This window comes from Mastigoproctus giganteus, chromosome 6 (assembly GCF_048544385.1).
Source record: "Mastigoproctus giganteus isolate SK-2022 chromosome 6, ASM4854438v1, whole genome shotgun sequence".
Classification (NCBI taxonomy): Eukaryota; Metazoa; Arthropoda; class Arachnida; order Uropygi; family Thelyphonidae; genus Mastigoproctus; species Mastigoproctus giganteus.
The window spans coordinates 44,521,950-44,541,454 of NC_143580.1; the positions used below are offsets into that span (position 1 = coordinate 44,521,950).

A 19,505-nucleotide genomic window follows, 5' to 3' on the forward strand; every position below is an offset into this window, starting at 1 on the left:
AGACGGAAGGTTTCTAGGTAGTTTAAGAGTTGGCGGTTAATTGATTTCTCCATTACTTTAGAAAGAGTAGAAGTAATTGCAATGGGACAATAATTGGATGGGAGGGATTTTTCACCCTTTTTAGGAACTGGCTGGATATGAGCAAATTTCCAAGCAGAAGGAAAAACCCCTTTGGAATAAGAAAGTGAAAAAAGGCGGCAAAGAATAGGAGTAAGTTCAGGAGCACAGGTTTTGAGAACAAGTGGAGAAATACCATCAGGACCTGGAGCTTTCTTAGCATCAAGATTCATCAAAATCATTCTGATATCCTTTTGACGGAAGACCACAGGAGGTATTGAATGGAGCGTGTTGGGAATGGTGGGAGGTGTTTTACCAAGATCATTAATACATGAGCTGGAAGAAAAATGGAATGCTAACAGGTCAGCTTTATCCTTGGCTGAAGTGACAACAGAACCATCTGATTTGGACAGAGGTGGGAGCAGAGATGGGCAAAAGTTGCGGCCAATAGCTTTGGCAAGAGACCAGAATGCTCGGCTACCATTAGGGCAAGAAGCAAGTTTTCTACTCTTAGCCTGTTCAAACTCTAGTTTGGACTGATTAATAACTGCTTTACAATTGTTGTGAGCTTTGGTGTAGGCAGAAAATGAAACTGAAGAATTAGAAACAAGCCAATTACGATATGCAACATTCTTCTCTTGAACAGCCTTAGCACATTTAGCACCTTTTGCAAACTGGCATCAACAGATAATTAAACTATGATATTTTTTAAAATTTTTTTAATGCAAATATAAGTTGTCACATGGTATGATCAGAAGTTCCTTGGTATCAGATAAATACTATACACTTTCCTGGGGCTTCTTTGTTGATCCATTCATGGGGAAGACAGGTGATCTTTCTGATTTTCAGAAGGATTTTGTTGTATTGTTGGAGCATGTTTAGCAAGACCAACAGTGGAGAAACGAAGGAAATCACAGGTGTGTTGAAAACAACCATCTCAAAAGTATACAATGAGTGGAAGATGAAAGGATAATGCATATCTAAAAGGAAGAAATGTGGTAGAAAATTTGTCCAATGTACAGCAAATGACTGAAAAATTCAAACACACACACACACATACTGTGTGACACCTCAAATCAAGCAATTTCAGTTTCATAGGGTTGAAAGTAAGTGCCCTCAGAGAGCTACATGCTATTGTAGACTCCAAAAACTCTAGAAATGAGCTATAGGAATCCTTATGTAGAAAGGTCCATTTTCAAATGAACTATGTGGCAGGAGTTGAAGAATCTGAAATTTGATACTCATGTAAGAAAGTAACTTCTTTCTGTAAAAAATTGCAAGGTCTGAAGTGCTTCCACTAATATCAAGCTTGGACTGTGGAACAGTGGAAAAGGATCATGTGGTCTGACAAGTCTCAATTTACACTTTTTTTTCTGCCAATGGCAGGGTGAAAGTGTGGTGTGAACCTCGTGAAGCCATGCATACCGAATATCTCCACCACCAAGTGGCTGGAGGTTGTTTTATAGTATGGGATATGCTCTGTTGGTATAGACTGGGTCTGCTCATACCATTAGAATGTTGTGTTGCCTCTAACAAGTATCTTTCTGGCATATCAGATCAATGCTTCATTTTTACTTGAATTGTGATGAATTCTTTCATGACAACAATGTAACTGCAACTAACCATCATGCAAAAATTGTATCTGAGTGATTTTAGGAGTAATCCCACATCTCCACCATCTACTCTGGTTGCCTAATTCTCCAGATCTGAATCCAATTTAGAATGTTTGGGATATGTTGGAAAACGTAGTTCAGATTTGCAGTTCTCTACTGACCATAATACAGCAGCTGACAAACATCCTGATGATAGAAGCACCCAAGGGTCAAATCTGGAGCCAGCCTCCTTCAAACACCTAGTGGAATCCATGTCATGTATGGGCTACAATTCTGGTAAAAGGAAGGTGGCTTTCCTAGATGCTGAATAAAGGTTTGTGATTTTTTGGCTAGAGATAGGGTAGGGGTGGGTTGAGCAGTGAAGAGCAGAGCACAATGGAGTACAGTACAATACAATATAATACTTTTGAAGATGCCATCCTTTTATATTCTATTGAAACCTATAAAAAAAAAAATAAAAAAAAAGAAAAAGAAAAGAAAATAGCAGGGTGGCCAACAGTCTTGATATGACTGGGAAAGTGCTGGTTAAGACATCCAAGGCGGATATTGTTGGGATATCAGAGACGTGGTGCCACTCAAATATAAGGGATGCAGAATTGGAATTTGGGGAGTACAACGTGTACAGAAAGCATAGACAAGGATAGGAAGGGAGGAGAAGTTATGTTGTTAGTTAAGAAACACATAAAATCTAAGAAAGTGCATCTAGTTGACATAGATGGACAGTGCAATGTTGAGTAAGTTTGGTGTAACATACTGGAAAAGCAAAAATGAGGGTAAGAGTTTGTTATAGGCCTAATGACTCTGATGAGCACAATGAACAATTATACAGAGAAATAGAGTGGACCAGTAAATCAGAGTGTCTTATAATGGAGGATTTTAACTTCCCAGCTATAGACAGACAGGAACGTGTGGGTTGGCCACTCGCACACTAGCAAGGCTTTTGTGAATTTATTGATGATTATTTCATATAGCAGCATGTCAGAGAGGCAACAAGAAGGAGTAACACTCTTGATCTGATTATCAGTAGTGATGACGTATGCATTAAGAATTTACAGATAAAGGAACCATTAGGTGACAGTGATCACAGTGTACTGAAGTGGGATTTACTTAAAGATGTAACTACCATCAAGGGTAAAGGGAAGGGTTTTTGTTTTCATAAAGGTGACTATGGTGGTCTCAGACAGTTTTTAAATTCTATACAGTGCGATCAACTGATGATGTTACCAACAGCAAATTCTAAATGGGAAGAATTCAAGGAAGTAATTTAGGAAGCTACTAGGCTTTTTGTTCCAAATAAGAAATACTGTTCAAGATTTAGGCCCAAATGGATGTCAGATGAACTAATGAGACTCATGACAGAGAAAAAAAATGCATGGGATGCACATAAATTGTCAGGCGACACAGAAGCCTATGGTAGATACAAGCTAGTCTGTAATCAAGTCACAAAGGAGGTTAGGCAAGCAAAGGCAGATTATGAAAAATCTTTGGCAAAGGATGTAAAGAAAAACAGCAAAGACTTCTTAACTTATATAAAGTCTAAAAGGAAGAATCAGATTGGTCCACTTGATATCAATGGTTTGACTGTAGATGATCATTCTCAGATAGCTGCTCAACTGAATGAGTATTTTGAATCTACATTCAACACATGAGGAATTTTTAAGGAAGAGGGGGACAGAAGTTTACTAAACTCTAACAGAGACCTAATTGATTTTGTAATAATGGAGAGCAAAGTGGAGGAGAAATTGTTGAAGTTAAATATAAAAACTGCACCTGGGGTGAATGGAATCTATCCAGTTATATAGGCGGCAGCAAAGAAAAGTTAGCAAACCCTTAGCCATAATTATGAGAGCATTCTTAGATTGAGGGGAGGATATGTGAAAATGTATCTCCAATTCACAAAGGGGGATTAAAGGGTGACAAGTAATTACAGACCTATACTATGATTTTTAGTGTTTTCCACCAACCATGGAATAAAACGAAAGACGAAAAAACCCAAATTTTTAAAATATTTAATATTTACAATAAATTATTTACAAACAAAATATTACTGATAGTAATTTTAAAATAAAACAACTGTGATATACAGGATAATAATAAAATGCCAAATTTAAAATGCAATAAAATATACTAGGTTAAAAGCGCTAAAATACTAACTGAAGCTTTCAAAGGCTTCTGCCTTCTTTCTCAACACTGTTGAGTTCATCACAATCGCAATACTTCTTTTTTTTGTTGCCTGGATCACTTCCACTTAAATATTGTTCAATGCGTATTTTGTTAATACTTTGTTCTTTTTTAATGCAATCGATAAATTTCCAAATGTTGGGATGATAGGCAGCAACTTGCTCCTCAAATCTTCTATGCCACCCTTCAACAGAATTATTCGTTCTTGGTAATCCTTCAAGAACAAGCTGGTTTACGTTCCACATTTTATGGGAATACTTTGGTAGTCGACGAAGATGTCGTCTGGTTGGGCATCCAATCCATGTATCCTCAAAATAATCAACAACTTTTTGCGATTCTGGAGGAAAAACACCATTTTTACACAAATGTTCAAAAACGACCATCACAATTGGAGTGGGCACAAATGCAATTGCTGCCAAAATTCGCATATTTAAAGCAAAATTAGCATCAGTTTCGTAACGTTGTTTCAATCCACTGAATGGAACGAAAAATACATTGTGAAAAGTGGAAAAAACAACCCCGTTGTGAAGCGTCAGGAAAAACTCTTCTGGCCATCATCGCCGTCTCAAAATCTATAGTTATTGATTGTAGGGACATAGCCGGTTCCAATACTTTCAGCTGCTGTAGTAGAGATACATATGTTTCCTCAGACTTGTTAGGCAATAATGCATAAACTAACGGAAGCGATATTTTGCCTAGAATCCATGTATCGTATACAGCTGATAAAAAAGTAAAGGAACAGTTTTGAAAGTCCCATCAGCATACCAGTGTTCACTTCGCGCTAACAATTGCAAATTTCTTTTCGTACTGAAAATTAACATACGATTGTCCTCAGGTCCAGAATCAAATTGTAGAAACAATTTTCCATTGCATGATGTTTTATATTCTTCTGTAAAAACTGTCTCTATGATGCGTTGGAAGAACTGGGCCATCAAAATTTCGATTTCTTATATTTCGGATCGTTCGTTTCATTGTATCTACACTTGGAAGCTTCGGGGCTGCTGCTTGGCTACAGGTTCTCGAAACATTTGAAATAATACTATGAGGTGCATTATTTGTTGTTTCTGCATAAGTTCGAATGGTATCAAGAAGTTGTGCTGCCTCAACTCCTGCTGCATCTCCACAATGATTGTGCTCCTTCCATGTTTTAATGATGGTGTTATCTACCGTAGTAACTCGAGCGGCACATTTGGTTTTTTGGTAATTTTGACACTTCCAATGAATTTTTGTTTCATTTTGCCTGTCTTTATAAAACAAATGTCCACTAAAGCACAATTTCGGTTTTCCTTTTTCTGATTTCAAAAATTCCACCGAGATGATGCGTTCACAAACTCAAAAGGATGAAAAATAAACTCAAAATAAGAAAATGTTGTGATTGTAAAACATTATAAATATATAAGTACCTCCCTAATCGGCATGCCCTATCCCCATCCCCTAAAACATGCTATTTAAGTTAAAGGAATTAAGTAGGTATCTACCTAATTCCAATTTTGGAAAATAACAGGCAATTAAATTAAAGCACCTGCAATGGTATGTATTTCTAGGAAATGTATACCTAGCATATAACTTCCATTTTTAACTGCACTTAATTCTTAAATAACAACTATAGAAAAGCCTTATTTTCAATTTAAAATGACCAATAAATTTATATAAATTATATGTATTGCCTGCCGATAAAATATGCTAGCGATCATTTGTAGGCTATAAATTGTTTATAAACTTAAATTTTCTTAAACTTCCGATAAACTTTCCTAGACCAAGTCTAGGAAAGTTTATCACCTGCTATTCACCGCCAGCAATTAATCGCTAGCAGTTTACCACCACGTCAGTTTATCGCATATACAATTTACAGCCTACAAATACCGCCAGGCAATACATATAATTTATATAAATTTATTTTTAACTTAAGTAGCATGTTTTTTGAATTATTCAGAATAATGGATTGAAACAGCGTTACGAAACTGATGCTAATTTTGCTTTAAATATGCAAATTTTGGCAGCAATTGCATTTGTGCCCACTCCAACTGTGATGGTCGTTTTTGAACATTTGTGTGAAAATGGTGTTTTTCCTCGAGAATCGCAAGAAGTTGTTGATTATTTTGAGGATACATGGATTGGACACCCAACCAGACGACATCTTCGTTGACCACCAAAGTATTCCCATGAAATGTGGAACATAAACCAGCTTGTTCCTGAAGGATTACCAAGATCAAATAATTCTTTTGAAGGGTGGCATAGAAGATTTGAGGAACAAGTCACTGCTTATCATCCCAACATTTGGAAATTTATTGATTGCATTAAAAATTATCATCCCAACATTTGGAAATTTATCGATTGCATTAAAAAAGAACAAAGTATTAACGAAATGCGCATTGAACAATATTTAAGTGGAAGTGATCCAGGCAACAAAAAAAAGAAGTATTGCGATTGTGATGAACGAATTAAAAGGCTTGTTAGTGCATACGATGAACAGGGTGATATTGTTGATTATCTAAGAGGTATAGCACATAATATTTCTTATTAATAATTTGCATACTATGTTGTAAATATTACAGTTTCTTGGTAATTAATTATCCCAATGTGACTGATTCTGAAGATTGCATAAACATTCATTTTGAATTTTTGCAGTGTACTATGACATACCTAATGTTATAATTAGTTTATTTTAAAATTAACCAATTGTTATATTGTTCAAATAATGGATTTTTTACTATTTTTGTGATACACGTAACTATTAAAATACATAATCTACCTATTAAATTACATATTTCCATACATGTGTTTTTTTTTATTTCCGTACTATTCCCTCATAGTTCATAGAATTCCAAAAAATATGCTAATCATAGCTTAAGGCAGAAACTTAAACAAAAAATAACTTTTTATGATTTAACCAAACACATCTCATTGTTTCTAGACGGCAAAATGCAATAAACTGACACGGTGGTAAATTGTTTATGCGATAAACTGATGCGGTGGTAAATTGCTGGCGGTAAATTTTCCGGACCCCAATTTTGATATCATATACTTGGATTTCAGGAAAGCTTTTGATACTGTTGCACATGGAAGACTACTGTACAAATTGGAGCAGTATGGCATTAAGGGCAAGTCGCTACAATGGATAAAAGGATGGTTGAGTGGGAGAAGACAGAGTGGTGATCAATGGGTACTGCACTACATGAACTAATGTTATTAGTAGTGTCACTCAGGGTTCGGTGTTGTTTTGTATATTTATCAATGATATTGATAAAGGTATATCAAGCTTAATGTCAAAGTTTGCAGATGATACAAAGGTTGGCAGGGTTGTTAATAACAGTAATGATAGTATGCTGTTGCAACAGGATCTGAAAAAGTTAGGTAGGTGGGCTGAGAAGTGGCAACTGAAGTTTAACACAGACAAATGCAACGTACTGCATATGGGTAGCAGTAACCCCAGAGAAATATGCCAACTCTGTGGTGTTACACTCAGGGTAGTGGAGAATGAAAGAGACCTTGGGGTAATTGTGCAGTGAGATATGAAGTTTTCTGAACAGTGCAGGACAGACTGCCGGAGTAGGTCATGGGGTCCTTGTAAATGATACACAGGAAATTTGCGAGCAGGGATAAGGAGGTGATTATCCCCCTTGTATAAGGCAATGGTCAGGCCACACCTTGGGCACTGCATAAAAGTCTGGAAGCCTCATTTTAGGAAGGATGTACAGTTGCTAGAATGAGTACAGAGAAGGGCAACAAGACTGGCGAAGGGAACAAAGGGGTGCTCTTATGAAGAAAAGCTTAAGTTCTGCAAATTGCAGCTTCTGAAGACTAGGCACCTGCGAGGCGATCTGATTTAGGTGTATAAGGGATTGAATGGATTGAACAGGCTCAATGCTGATGGGATTCTTCCTCTTGCTCAGATTACAAACCTGAGGGGGCATAGATTCAAACCGGAAAGACAGTTGTAGAATAGATGTGGCGGAAGTTTTGCCTTTAGCCAGTGGGTAGTTGATTGCTGGAACAAACTTCCATCTGTTGTGGAAGTTGATAGCTTAATTAAATTCAAGGCAGAACTAGACAAACATTTGGAATGAATGGATCAATGAAATGGGAATGGTTTTTTTTTTTTTTTTTGGCTGATGCTGTATAAGCTTGCATTCTTGCATCATGTGCCTCTAATAATGCTAATGGTCCCGATTTTAGAACTTCAAGTCCCGCTTCCCGATAACCACAATTTGTCCTGATAAGAGAAGAAAAACTGTTAATTTATTAATTTTAAGTATTTTTAATTAATTCTTATTGGAGTCTAAAGGATGTGTTAAAAATTAATTCTAATAACAAGAGCAAAAAATGAGAAAATCTCAAGGCATTTTGTTCGTCACTGAGTAATAAAGAAAAGAAAATGTGTGTTGATAAAAAATGTGTGCAATTTTTCTCAAATTCCAGAAGCAAATAATTTGTCTCAAATTGCAAGCTCCATATTAAGCATTCAAATGCTTCATCAGAAAGAGTTTTCAGCTTAATGAAAACTGCTAGGCAAAAAAAAAAAAAGAAACTGTCTTTTATTAGAAAAATTTAAAGGGCAAACTTATGGTGAAAGAAAAACTATAACATGTCCTGTTCAGAATTTAAAAACTTTTTAAAATCTTCGGAAGGAGAAGAAATTTTAAAACTAGTGAAATCTAAAGTAAAAGTAGTCTTCCTCACTATTTTTAAAATAACTGTTATAAATAATATTATAGTTTATATAGGAAAAATACATATTAAAAACAATCATATAACAAATAAATACTATGACTGATTGATTGATAAAAAAATATATTTTAATTGTAATTTTATATTTTTCTTTTACTCTTTGAAGGAAAAAATACTATACTACATATTTTGTTTCAAGTTGTCCTGCTTAATAATTTTCAAAATATAGCCACCCTGGAAAAGAGTAATTTGTAGTTTTAGGTTTCTTTTCATTTTCACTCTCGAAGTTGATCTGATATGTAATATTTTGTGTTCAAATGCTCTCTGATTATGCAGCAATATTGTTGAAACAGTTGCCAGGGCAGCGTCATACTCTCTTAATTAATAATACTTCTTTTGGGGGAGGTGAATGGAACACCAGAGTAACTCAGTGAAAAGGTAAAGTTTGCTTTGAGTGCGAAAACCAAGGCCATGTTAAAAGGGCTTTTTACATTTTTCTTTTTAATAGAACTAGAGGGGGAGGGGTAATATTCTAGCATCCTTTCACCATGTTTGAAGCGACATGGAAAAAAGTTACATAGACTATGTTTGAAACACAATTCTTAATACTGTATTTTGATTCAGTTCTTGTGTGACTGATGTTAAGTATAGCTTCAGTTTTAAATAAGATTTTAGAATGACAACACAGATAAGGCAAGTATTAAACATTTCAGAAGAGTTTTCTGATAAATTTCAGTCCATATGGTGTTTTTTTGTGTAAGAAGTATTTTAAAATGAAAATAGTATATATAAATGCTTTTATATATATATATATATATATATATAAACTCATTTATTGCCATTAATAAAACAATAAACATAAAATAGAAAAATACAGTAGCATAATCCAATATAAGAACTCAGTGGGTTTACAAAATTCTGAACATAATGAACATATTTATGTAATAAATAAAATAAAGAGTTAAAATAATAAAACAAAATAAAAGTTAAGAGATCAAACTGACAAATAATCCCACTTCATTTTGAGTTCCAGCATCCACAGGTTGACACTGATGGATTTCTTGTTGAAGGTGTCACACCAGCACAGCTGATGAAATACGAATTCATTTTGTTAATCCTTTCAAACTGTACTTTCAAATTGGAGGGACTTTTGAGTGCTGGGAGAGCAATTTGCCAAGTTACTGTGTCTTGGTTATTGTGATGGTGGTCATCAGCACCTATTAGCAGACAACAAAATGCATCACAAGTTAGATTTTCCAGCAAAGAGCAACTAAAGTTTGAAGGAGTTGATAATACAGTTGCATTCTAAGTGCTGTATAAGGCTTGTTAGTTTTATCATTGATCCATTCTAGTGCTCAGTATTCACAGAATAGAATGACTAAGGATAGTGGTACAGGACAAGAACCAGATTGGTACATAACACAGAAAGGAGAAAGTAGTAAATAGATCAGAAAGTATTTCATAATCACTTTTGGATCACACATCCAGACACAAATCAGTTTTAAGTGCCCAGAAAACATGTAGAATTTTGAGAATAAGAGAAAGGATATGAGATCCTGTGTACAACACTGTACATGTACTAAAGTGCATAAATTCACCACATCAAAATTCATAAATATTTAGCACTAACCTTTATTAAAAAAAAGTCAACTTTATAGCTTTACAGGTTGTTTGCGTTTTTGATTACCTTGTTAAGGACAAGTAATAACTGTGAGCTTAGTAATAAATTCTGTATAATATTATTCTATAATTCTGGTAATTTATGATAATAACTAAATGCAAAATAATTATTAAATGCATGTCATTTCAAAATTTACAATTTAAGATGCTGAATTCACTAATTTTACATGACATTGTTATTAATTTTAAGTGAAATTAAGTTATTATTATTAATTTTAAGTGAAATTCATACAAAAACTGTGTTCAATATTACCCAAAATTTCACATTAAAAACTATGAGGATGTCTTATAAAAGGACTATAATATGCATTGGAGTATCATAGAGTATATAATCCTTGATTTCTTTACAGCAATTTATATTCCAATTCATGTTGGGGTATCAATTACTGTGGAAAAAATCAAGATGTCATATCAATAGCAGATTTGGCAATGCATTCCTATGTTCCAGTTCTCATGAAGATCTAGTTGGCATGAGAAATGAGTCACTCTCGTGTTTTGGCAGAATTATCATTCATATATTTTACCCTTTCTGCTCCTTATTTCTGTTCTTGAGTATTGTATAAATACTGAGTAAATAAATACACAACGTACCTTATCATAGACTGAAAATGCAGAAATACTGAGTAAATAAATGAGTAAAAACAATATATTCCATCATAGACTGAAAATGCAGAACAAGCACTTGTGTATGAAGAGGAATCAGACAATGCAATTGTGCTATTTTACCAAAAATAAAAAACTGAAGTAATGAATGAAACTGAATAAATTTATGACACTGCTTTATGACAGCGAGGAAGCACAAAATAAATGAATGTATCAGAAATTTTAAGAGAATGAAAAAGAAGAAGAAAGAATTAATGCTGCAAATTAGTTAGTAGCAATCAGAAGACTTTCTATGGTTTCTATATTCTTCAGTTACTGCATATTTGAAAATATCCAGTAAATGAAGAAAAGCAATAAATATAAGTGAATGAGAAGTGGTAAATTGGATATCAACTGAAATATGCCAGTAGATATCCAATTGCAAAATAACTTGAAATTCAAGTTGCGGTTATATGCAATTCTCCAGATGAAATGGCTTATCTCTAAAAAGTTTAAAATAGCATTTTTCAAGGACTTCCTAATGCTTATGAGAAACTTTATTTTCAGAAGTATTATATGTTTGAAGAATCAATGTTCATATATCCTGACACAGGTTGGAAATACAGATCAAACATCTGTGTATTTCAATATGTCACTTGAAGATACCATCCACAAAAAAAGGAAAAAGACGAAAGTATAGATTAACTTTTGATCACTCTTGGCATGGTACAAGAAGCAGGCAAATTTGCTGTAATTTTCTTAATTATGCCTTTCAGTGACCCATTGTCCTCAGGGGTAATTCCATCAAGGGATAAATCATTGCATCATACACTGTCCAGTCAAAACATTATGACCACCTAACTAATAATGGGTATGTCCTTCTCTTGCTGCCCATACTGCCACCACATAAATTTCAGATGTTCTGTGAAATTCATGTGGTGTTCTGTGGGATTTGTATCCACCAACCAAGGTACCACATGGAAGTCATTTCTGTGTTCAGTGAACCACAATCAACAATACTGGCAATGTGGCAGGGTGCATTACGAACACATCTGTGCCATCTGATAAAACAAATTTAAATGCATAACTTTCTGCATTTAAATTTTTTGTTAATTTATAAAAATTTATTGAATATGAGAAGTTATATCTGGGATCCATACCCTGATGTTAAGTTATACACACTGGCCAAAAAAAAAACTAGCCTTTATTCAGTATTGAATCGGGCTGCCTTTGTGTTGAATAACAGCAAGTGTGCAGTGTGGTGTGGACTCTATAAGGTATTTTAGTGCATTTTGATCTAATCATAATCATTCTTCCAGCAAAATATCATGTAGCTGTGACAAAGTTGAAGGAAGAGGAGTTTGCTGCTAAACAGCTCTTTCCAGCATATCCCACACATTCTCAACAGGGTTGAGATCAGGTGAATGTAGGGCCAGGGAAGATGGTGGAAATCCGTGTCATGCTCTCCAAACCATTTTTGCATGATTCTGGCAGGATATGCCTTGCATTTTCATCCATAAAGTGGCCATCACTTTTGGGATAAAACTGTAATATTGCAGGGTGCAGTAGATCTGATACAAAATTCAGGTAATCTTCGGATTATATTCAACTTTGCACGGACTCAGCCCTTGCCAACAAAACATTCCCCATACCACGATAGATGCTTGGGTTGTCTTAACAATGCAATCATGATCCATTGCTTCATGAGGTTCTCACCACACTCTGCTTACTATAACTGCAAAACAAGGTATATAGTGATTTGCCAGACCATGTGACTTTCTTCCATCATTCTACTGTCCAATCAAGACATTCTTGGCACCACTGCAAGTGGATTTTTCTGTTTTTTCTCTGAAACAAGTAGCTTCTGAATAGGCAGGCAATTGCCAATACCGTGCATGGTACAGGTTGAAATAAGGCAGTTCTGGGCTTTGCTGAATTCAGATGTTATTTGCTGCACACTGGATGTACAACAGCTTTGCTCTTGAAGTAGTTTTACTGCTACATTTATGCCTTTGAGATGTGAAAGAAATGCTTGCTTTCCAGTCATTAAAACCTTTTGAGATGGATGCTTCTGAGAAACCAGTTATGCTTTTGGTTTCTTGAATCATGGCTCTTGCTAAATGCGTACCCATGATAAGACCTTTTTCAAAGTCTAACAGATCATGCATTTTTCCCATTCTGGATTCAGATTACTGTAGTAGAAGAGCCTGTGCAATCTTTATATTCAACGAGGCAACGCATCATCACTCCACATCACAGTTTTCTTTCTATCTATTTCCATTTAGCATTATATGTTCGAAGAATCAATGTTCATATATCGTTTGTTGTGACTCTCTTAATACAAAGGTTCATAATTTTTTGGCCAGTGTGTGTAGAATATATATATGTAGTATTGCGGAGCATGTGGCAAGCAATTTATTTTCATCTCTTGTTACTATATGTTTTTATAAAAAGAAAGATACTTGTATGTTCCTAATTTTTTTTTTAATTTGTTAATCAAAAAAATGGATGCACATAGTATATAAATGAATAAAGTTTAAGCGGCAACTGAATGAGTACCCTATGGCAGTGGGAAGAGTATGATAAAAGGATAAAGTTGTGTAGATCAATTTTTTTTATTTTATTTTATTTTTTTTTTTTTGTGCTGATGAAGCAAAATCTTAGCTTCCTTGCACCTTGGCCCATAAACTAAGACTGATATATTATAATATGGAAAAATTTCATTTTTAAAACTGAATTTCGGACACTACTAAATTGTGTTTTACTTATTTTTAGGTAACCTAAGTGTAAATGTGAAATTAATAAATTTTTTATATAAGGGCTTTGTTGTAAGTAAAAGATGTATACTACATAAAATAACACCCCAGTTACACAGAGGAGCTGCTGCATATTCAGAAGATTTGTTGTCCAATTGGCAAAAATGTATTCCACACAGGAAAAGAAAGAAATGCATCTTGAAATTGAGTAAAAACACAGTGAGGCAATTAGAAAACAAAACTGATGTTATGAAACAAGTGCTGGTGCTGCCATCTACTAGAAATAAACAAAAATGAAAGAGTGATTGTTCCTCAAGCACCACAGTCAAGGTCAGCAGAAATTTCTGACATTTCAGAACACAGTGTGAACTTAATTGCAAGTCTCTCCTGTGTCTGTGTTTTGGAAGGACAACAGAACAAAGAGCAAACATCAAGTTTCTGTATTCAACTGTGCAAAAGTGCCACAGAAGCATTTCAGATGACAAAACAAGTGTATGGAGAGAATTGTCTGTCTCATGAATGTGTGTTTGAGTGGCATAAATGTTTCGCCCATGGAAAAGAATCACTGAAAGATGATGAATATCTGGACCCAGCAAAAATGATCCAACCACCAGAGTTAATTGAAAAGGTGCAGGAAATTATTACAATGACCGACATGGAAAGCTCCAAATGATTTCAGAAGATCTGTGCATTAATAAGGAAACCATTTGACAAACAATAACTTAGGATTTGAAGAAAATGAAGGTCTGTGCACAGTTTGTTCCACATTTGTTAACAGATATTGAATGACAGGCATGAGTTGAACACTGCAGAGAACTCACTGAGGCTGTTGAAAGCAAACTCAACTTCCTGAATTTGATTGTTACAGGTGACAAGATGTGGTGTTTTCAGTATGATCCTCCAACAAAGCAACAAAGTGTGGAGTGGAAGAGGGCAAACTCTTCCAAAGCCGAAAATATTTGTTGAGAAAGACCAAAATCAAAACAATGCTCATCACTTTCTATGGCCAAAGTGTTACTGCTGCCTACTATCTGGATGTTTTGAAACATCATGTGCAGCCTCAGAATGGAGAAGATAGCGGTTGGTTACTCTTGCACAACAACACACCAAGCCACAATGCCCCCATGTTTTGGAGTTTTTGGATAGCAAAAAAAGTCTGTGTAATGTTGCACCCACCATATTCGCTAGACTTAGCCCCATGCGACTTTTTTTTGTTCCTGAAGCTCAAAGCACCACTGAAAGACTGCTATTTTCATGACATTGACACCATTCAAAGAGCTGTGACAAAAATATTGAACAATATACCAGTCATGGCTTTCCACCAGTTGTTCCAGTCATTTTGTGATTGCTGCATGCAGTGTGTGGAAGCAGGAGGAAGTTAGTTTGAATAAACCAAGGTTAGTTTACTCACATATGGAATCATTATTTTTTTCTAGTATCAGTCTTGTTTTCTAATTGCCACACTGTGTAGTTCTTTGAATATTATGTATTTTTATTTTTATGATACACTTATTAAAATATTATTATATGATTGGAATATTGAAATTATTTATTGAAATATTATTATTATATAATAATATTTCCAAATCGAACTATTATATTAGGGTCACCCAGTAATTTCTTACATATACCCATGTGTATTGTGTCTGTAAATTGCATATGTTCTCTGGTCGATTTGCCCATTTTGCTAGACAAAAAAAAGCCCAGTTTCTGGGGGATAAAACCTTGCTATCTACACCTGAGGCTGACTAATTTAGGCACTGAATGAAAAAAGCCCATTATAGTTCCTCACATCATCAATGGGATTCGAACCCGGGCCTTTTCTACCCGGTGTGGGGAGGGCGGTGACGATACCACTGTGCTACCCACACAGACTGTTAATTGGTAAGGTAATAAAGTATAAATTTGTGCTTTATATCTTTACTTTTATAGCCTGTGGATAATATTCCTCCTATTTTCGCTTATTAGAATCGCCATTTAATAGAGCTAAAATTCAATTCGCAAACATGATCACGAAATGACTGGCTCTTACTACATACCGTATAGTGAATGGTATTTTATAATGAAGAGTCCACTGTAAAGTGATTTGATTGTACAGTGGGCGTCCAATGTATATTTGCATTTGCTCACAAACTAATATAACAAAAGTGAGAAAACAGCTAATTATCAACTTATCCTACCTGAACTTCCCATTTATGTTTATAAATTGCTCATTCAAAAGTCATATTTCAACTAATCCAGATGCACTATTTATATATAGGTGTAATAGCAGCAAAATTATTTGTTAATTTGATGTTTTTCTTGGGTGGAATAGACTTTAGACATGTGAGAAATGTATTTCAATTGTGTTCAGTAATAATATGGGATGGACAAGAAAACGTAAAATTTTAAGTCTTTTCCTTTTACATAAAAAACCTCATTTGAAAGTTTTTTTAGGCATGTAGCAAATGTATTTCTGTTATGTTAGCGGCACCTTACGAGGGGGGGGGGTGCCACTAAATTCTTATGTAATTGGCTCTAAAATTTTAAAATGATTTATTATTTTGAATTGGATTTTCTAAATTTATTTGGGGATTTTCTGCTACAATTTTTAGTCTTACCTTTTCTTCTCCCTCCCTGTTCATTAATTATTATGTTTAATTTATTATTTTTCACGCAACAGTTTTGCCATACTACTGGCATTAATTTTGATTTATATTTAATATCAGTTATACATTGGGCATCATGTGGAGGAATGTGCATTTTGCTGCCTCTAATGATAGCTTTATATTTATTTTCTTAATTTTCGTATTATATTTTGTACCATTTTTTTTTTTTTTTTTTTTTAACTACTTCATTATGTTAATATATATATATATATACTGGTTAATTGAACAAATTTTGCTGTATTACGGTTAATTGATTAAATTGCTTCGGTTTGGTCGATTTTTCTTTTATTGTTATTTATCTACTATCTGTATGGGTATTTAGGTGTAACAGGAACAGGAGATCCAGTTAGCCTGTGCAGTCTAACTTCTTCCTGGGGGTCTGTACATATAATGGTAAATAATAATAATAATGATAATAATAAATGAAGTTAATATTTTGTATTTCAAACAAACAACAAATAAATCAATGTTACCTAACATTCTTTTACCTGGTCATCTATCCGCTACTTTGTTGGGGGCTTTGAGTGGGTCGATAGCCAGATTAAAGGAATGTCTCATACCTACCCGTTTCTGTTATCCCTTTATCAGTTTTGCCTTTTTAGTGATACTTTTGTACATAATTACTTAATTTTGGTAAACTTTATTTATATTGATTTTAGACAATCTAATTATAATTTTAGAAATATTTTTAATCTTAGAATCGGAATCAGCAAACTGGTATAGGTGATACAAAGCCCAACGGGTGAGTATCACCTATACCAGTTATCCAGATACTCACCCGTTGGGCTTTGTATCACCTATACCAGTTTGCTGATTCCGATTCTAAGATTAAAAATATTTCTAAAATTATAATTAGATTGTCTAAAATCAATATAAATAAAGTTTACCAAAATTAATTAATCAAAGATTATCTAAAATCAATTTATTAAAGATTATCTAAAATCAATTAATTAAAGTTATCCAAAATTAAGTAATTATGTACAAAAGTATCACTAAAAAGGCAAAACTGATAAAGGGATAACAGAAACGGGTAGGTATGAGATATTCCTTTAATCTGGCTATTGACCCGCTCTAAGCCTCCAATGAAGTAGCGGATAGATGACCAGGTAAAAGAATTTAGGTAACATTGATTTATTTGTTGTTTATTTGATGTTTGTTTGAAATACAAAATATTAACTTCATTTATTATTATCATTATTATTTACCATTACATGTACAGACCCCCAGGAAGAAGTTAGACTGCACAGGCTAACTGGATCTCCTGTTCCCGTTACACCTAAATACCCATACAGATAGTAGATAAATAACAGTAAAAGAAAAATCGACCAAACCGAAGCAATTTAATCAATTAACTGTAATACAGCAAAATTTATTCAATTAACCAGTAATATGTCAAGCACATATAATGTCTAATTGCCATATGACAATAGCATTAACGTAGCAAGTGATAAAGAAGCAATAATCAAATAGGCTTAAATAAAATAATTAAAAAACATATATATATATATATATATAATAGCTTCATTTGGAAGTCTCTTTTAATAACTTTATAATATTACCTCTTCCAAGATGTTTGCAGATCAAAGCCTGGGCCATCACCATCTGTCCACACCGTAGCATACATCCCCATCCAGAATCTGATGAATATTCAGTACCGCCTTTGAAAAAAATAACATGATCAGTGTGATTTTATATTAATGTGAAAAATTATGAAACTACTGTATCTGAACATTTCTGTTAGCAAAATAATGAACAACGATCTGGTTAACAGCTTAAAACATAAAATAAACTTTTTTTTTTTAATAGAATTCTTGACCACAGTTTTTGTCCTTACATTTCTCCCAGTAGGGTGCCCTTTGTAATAATTCTGAAATCCTAAATGGAAAACTTCTTTCATTTATAACTCCACTTGAATTTTACAGAGTGCCTCAGAAAAATTTATTGCCATTGACATGCTCCCATGAAAGGAAATTTTGTAGTGTGGTGTTGGAACTTTTACTGCAAAAGCTCATAGATGGATCTACTATCACATATAATGGTTGACATACTAAATAGTAGCAAGACTAATTTTGAGCAGTACAAAGAAATGTTATGATCATCCTGGAAATTTCATCACATCTTCAACTGATGATCATATAATCACCAGATGAGGTGTGATATTTTCAAGACAAATCTAATGATGTAAACGAGACAGAATATGTATATTATGGGTTGACAAATCTGTTTAAAATCACTCTGTATCTAAAAAACTTAAATACTAGGATTAAAGCTAATAAAAAAAACCCATGGATATGATATATTATATTATTCATATTGTATTAACAGTCCCCAAGCATGGGCACCGGCAGCATGGTGCAAGTGCACCACCTTTGGATTTCAAAGTAATACACAATTTTAAATATTTTCATTAATTTCTTGAAACATAAGACATTGCATGTAATTGAAAATTTGGTGAACAAAAAATTTATTCCCACATACACCACCTTGCAAAATATCCTGCTGACACCCATGTCCCCAAGTGTGCACTCTTAACCATAAGTGTATTATGTCTGCAGAAGTGCATGTTCACAGGCATTTTTACATGTTAGGTAGGCTGTTGTTGTCTGTTTTTAGGAGCATCAGCAACATAAACCATACTGCTCCACTGTATTATGTCTGTAAAAATGTGCATTCACAGGCTTATTTGCATGTTGTACAGGTTGAAAAACTGGGAATAATCTATGGAGGAAACCTTCCTCCACCTGAGACACCTGACTTGATCGAAGAAAACTTTAGAAATTCCTCCAGTCACAGTGGATTTGAACACAGACCTCTCCAAGCAAGTTACAAGTGGTGAAATCACTACAATGTCACAGAAGATTTTGGAGGTTGAAAAACCTGGTACCTCACAAGGAGGGGAAAGCTACAAGCATAAGATTGGTTAACTACAGCTTGAATGAAAAGAACCTCAGAAAATCTTCCAGTCATCAATAGGAATCCAACTCAAACCTCTCAAAATGAGTGGCAGACAGTGATGATGGCACAAAAACCTTGTGGAAAGTGGAGTTCATAACTGCATTGTAACTTTTTTAGCAGCTAATATACTGGTGCCCATTTAACAATGAAATTTTTGTGGTAACAAGACCTTCAATTTGTGCACAAAGATTAGGATGAAGCCTGTCTAGAGGCTATAAGGTGGGGCTGTAAGAAAAGCTATAAGGACTTACCCCGCAAAAGGCTGGTAACCTATCTGGGGGACATTCCAAATACTTCCATGTTAGGACGGATCTCAAGGATAACAACCTAGGCAATGGATATAGGACTACGATTAAGGACATTAA

At 34.4% G+C, this 19,505-nt stretch overlaps 1 protein-coding gene across 1 annotated transcript in view; it reads right to left on the reverse strand.

Annotated features, from left to right (window-relative positions):
* The window catches only part of LOC150084213 (cysteine protease ATG4B-like), a 131,067-nt gene that overhangs the window by 69,101 nt on the left and 42,461 nt on the right, over positions 1–19,505 (reverse strand). The window contains exon 4 of the mRNA XM_090375102.1: positions 17,745–17,843. Coding sequence (XP_090231228.1) covers positions 17,745–17,843 — 99 coding nt within the window. The remainder of the gene's footprint in view (positions 1–17,744; positions 17,844–19,505) is intronic.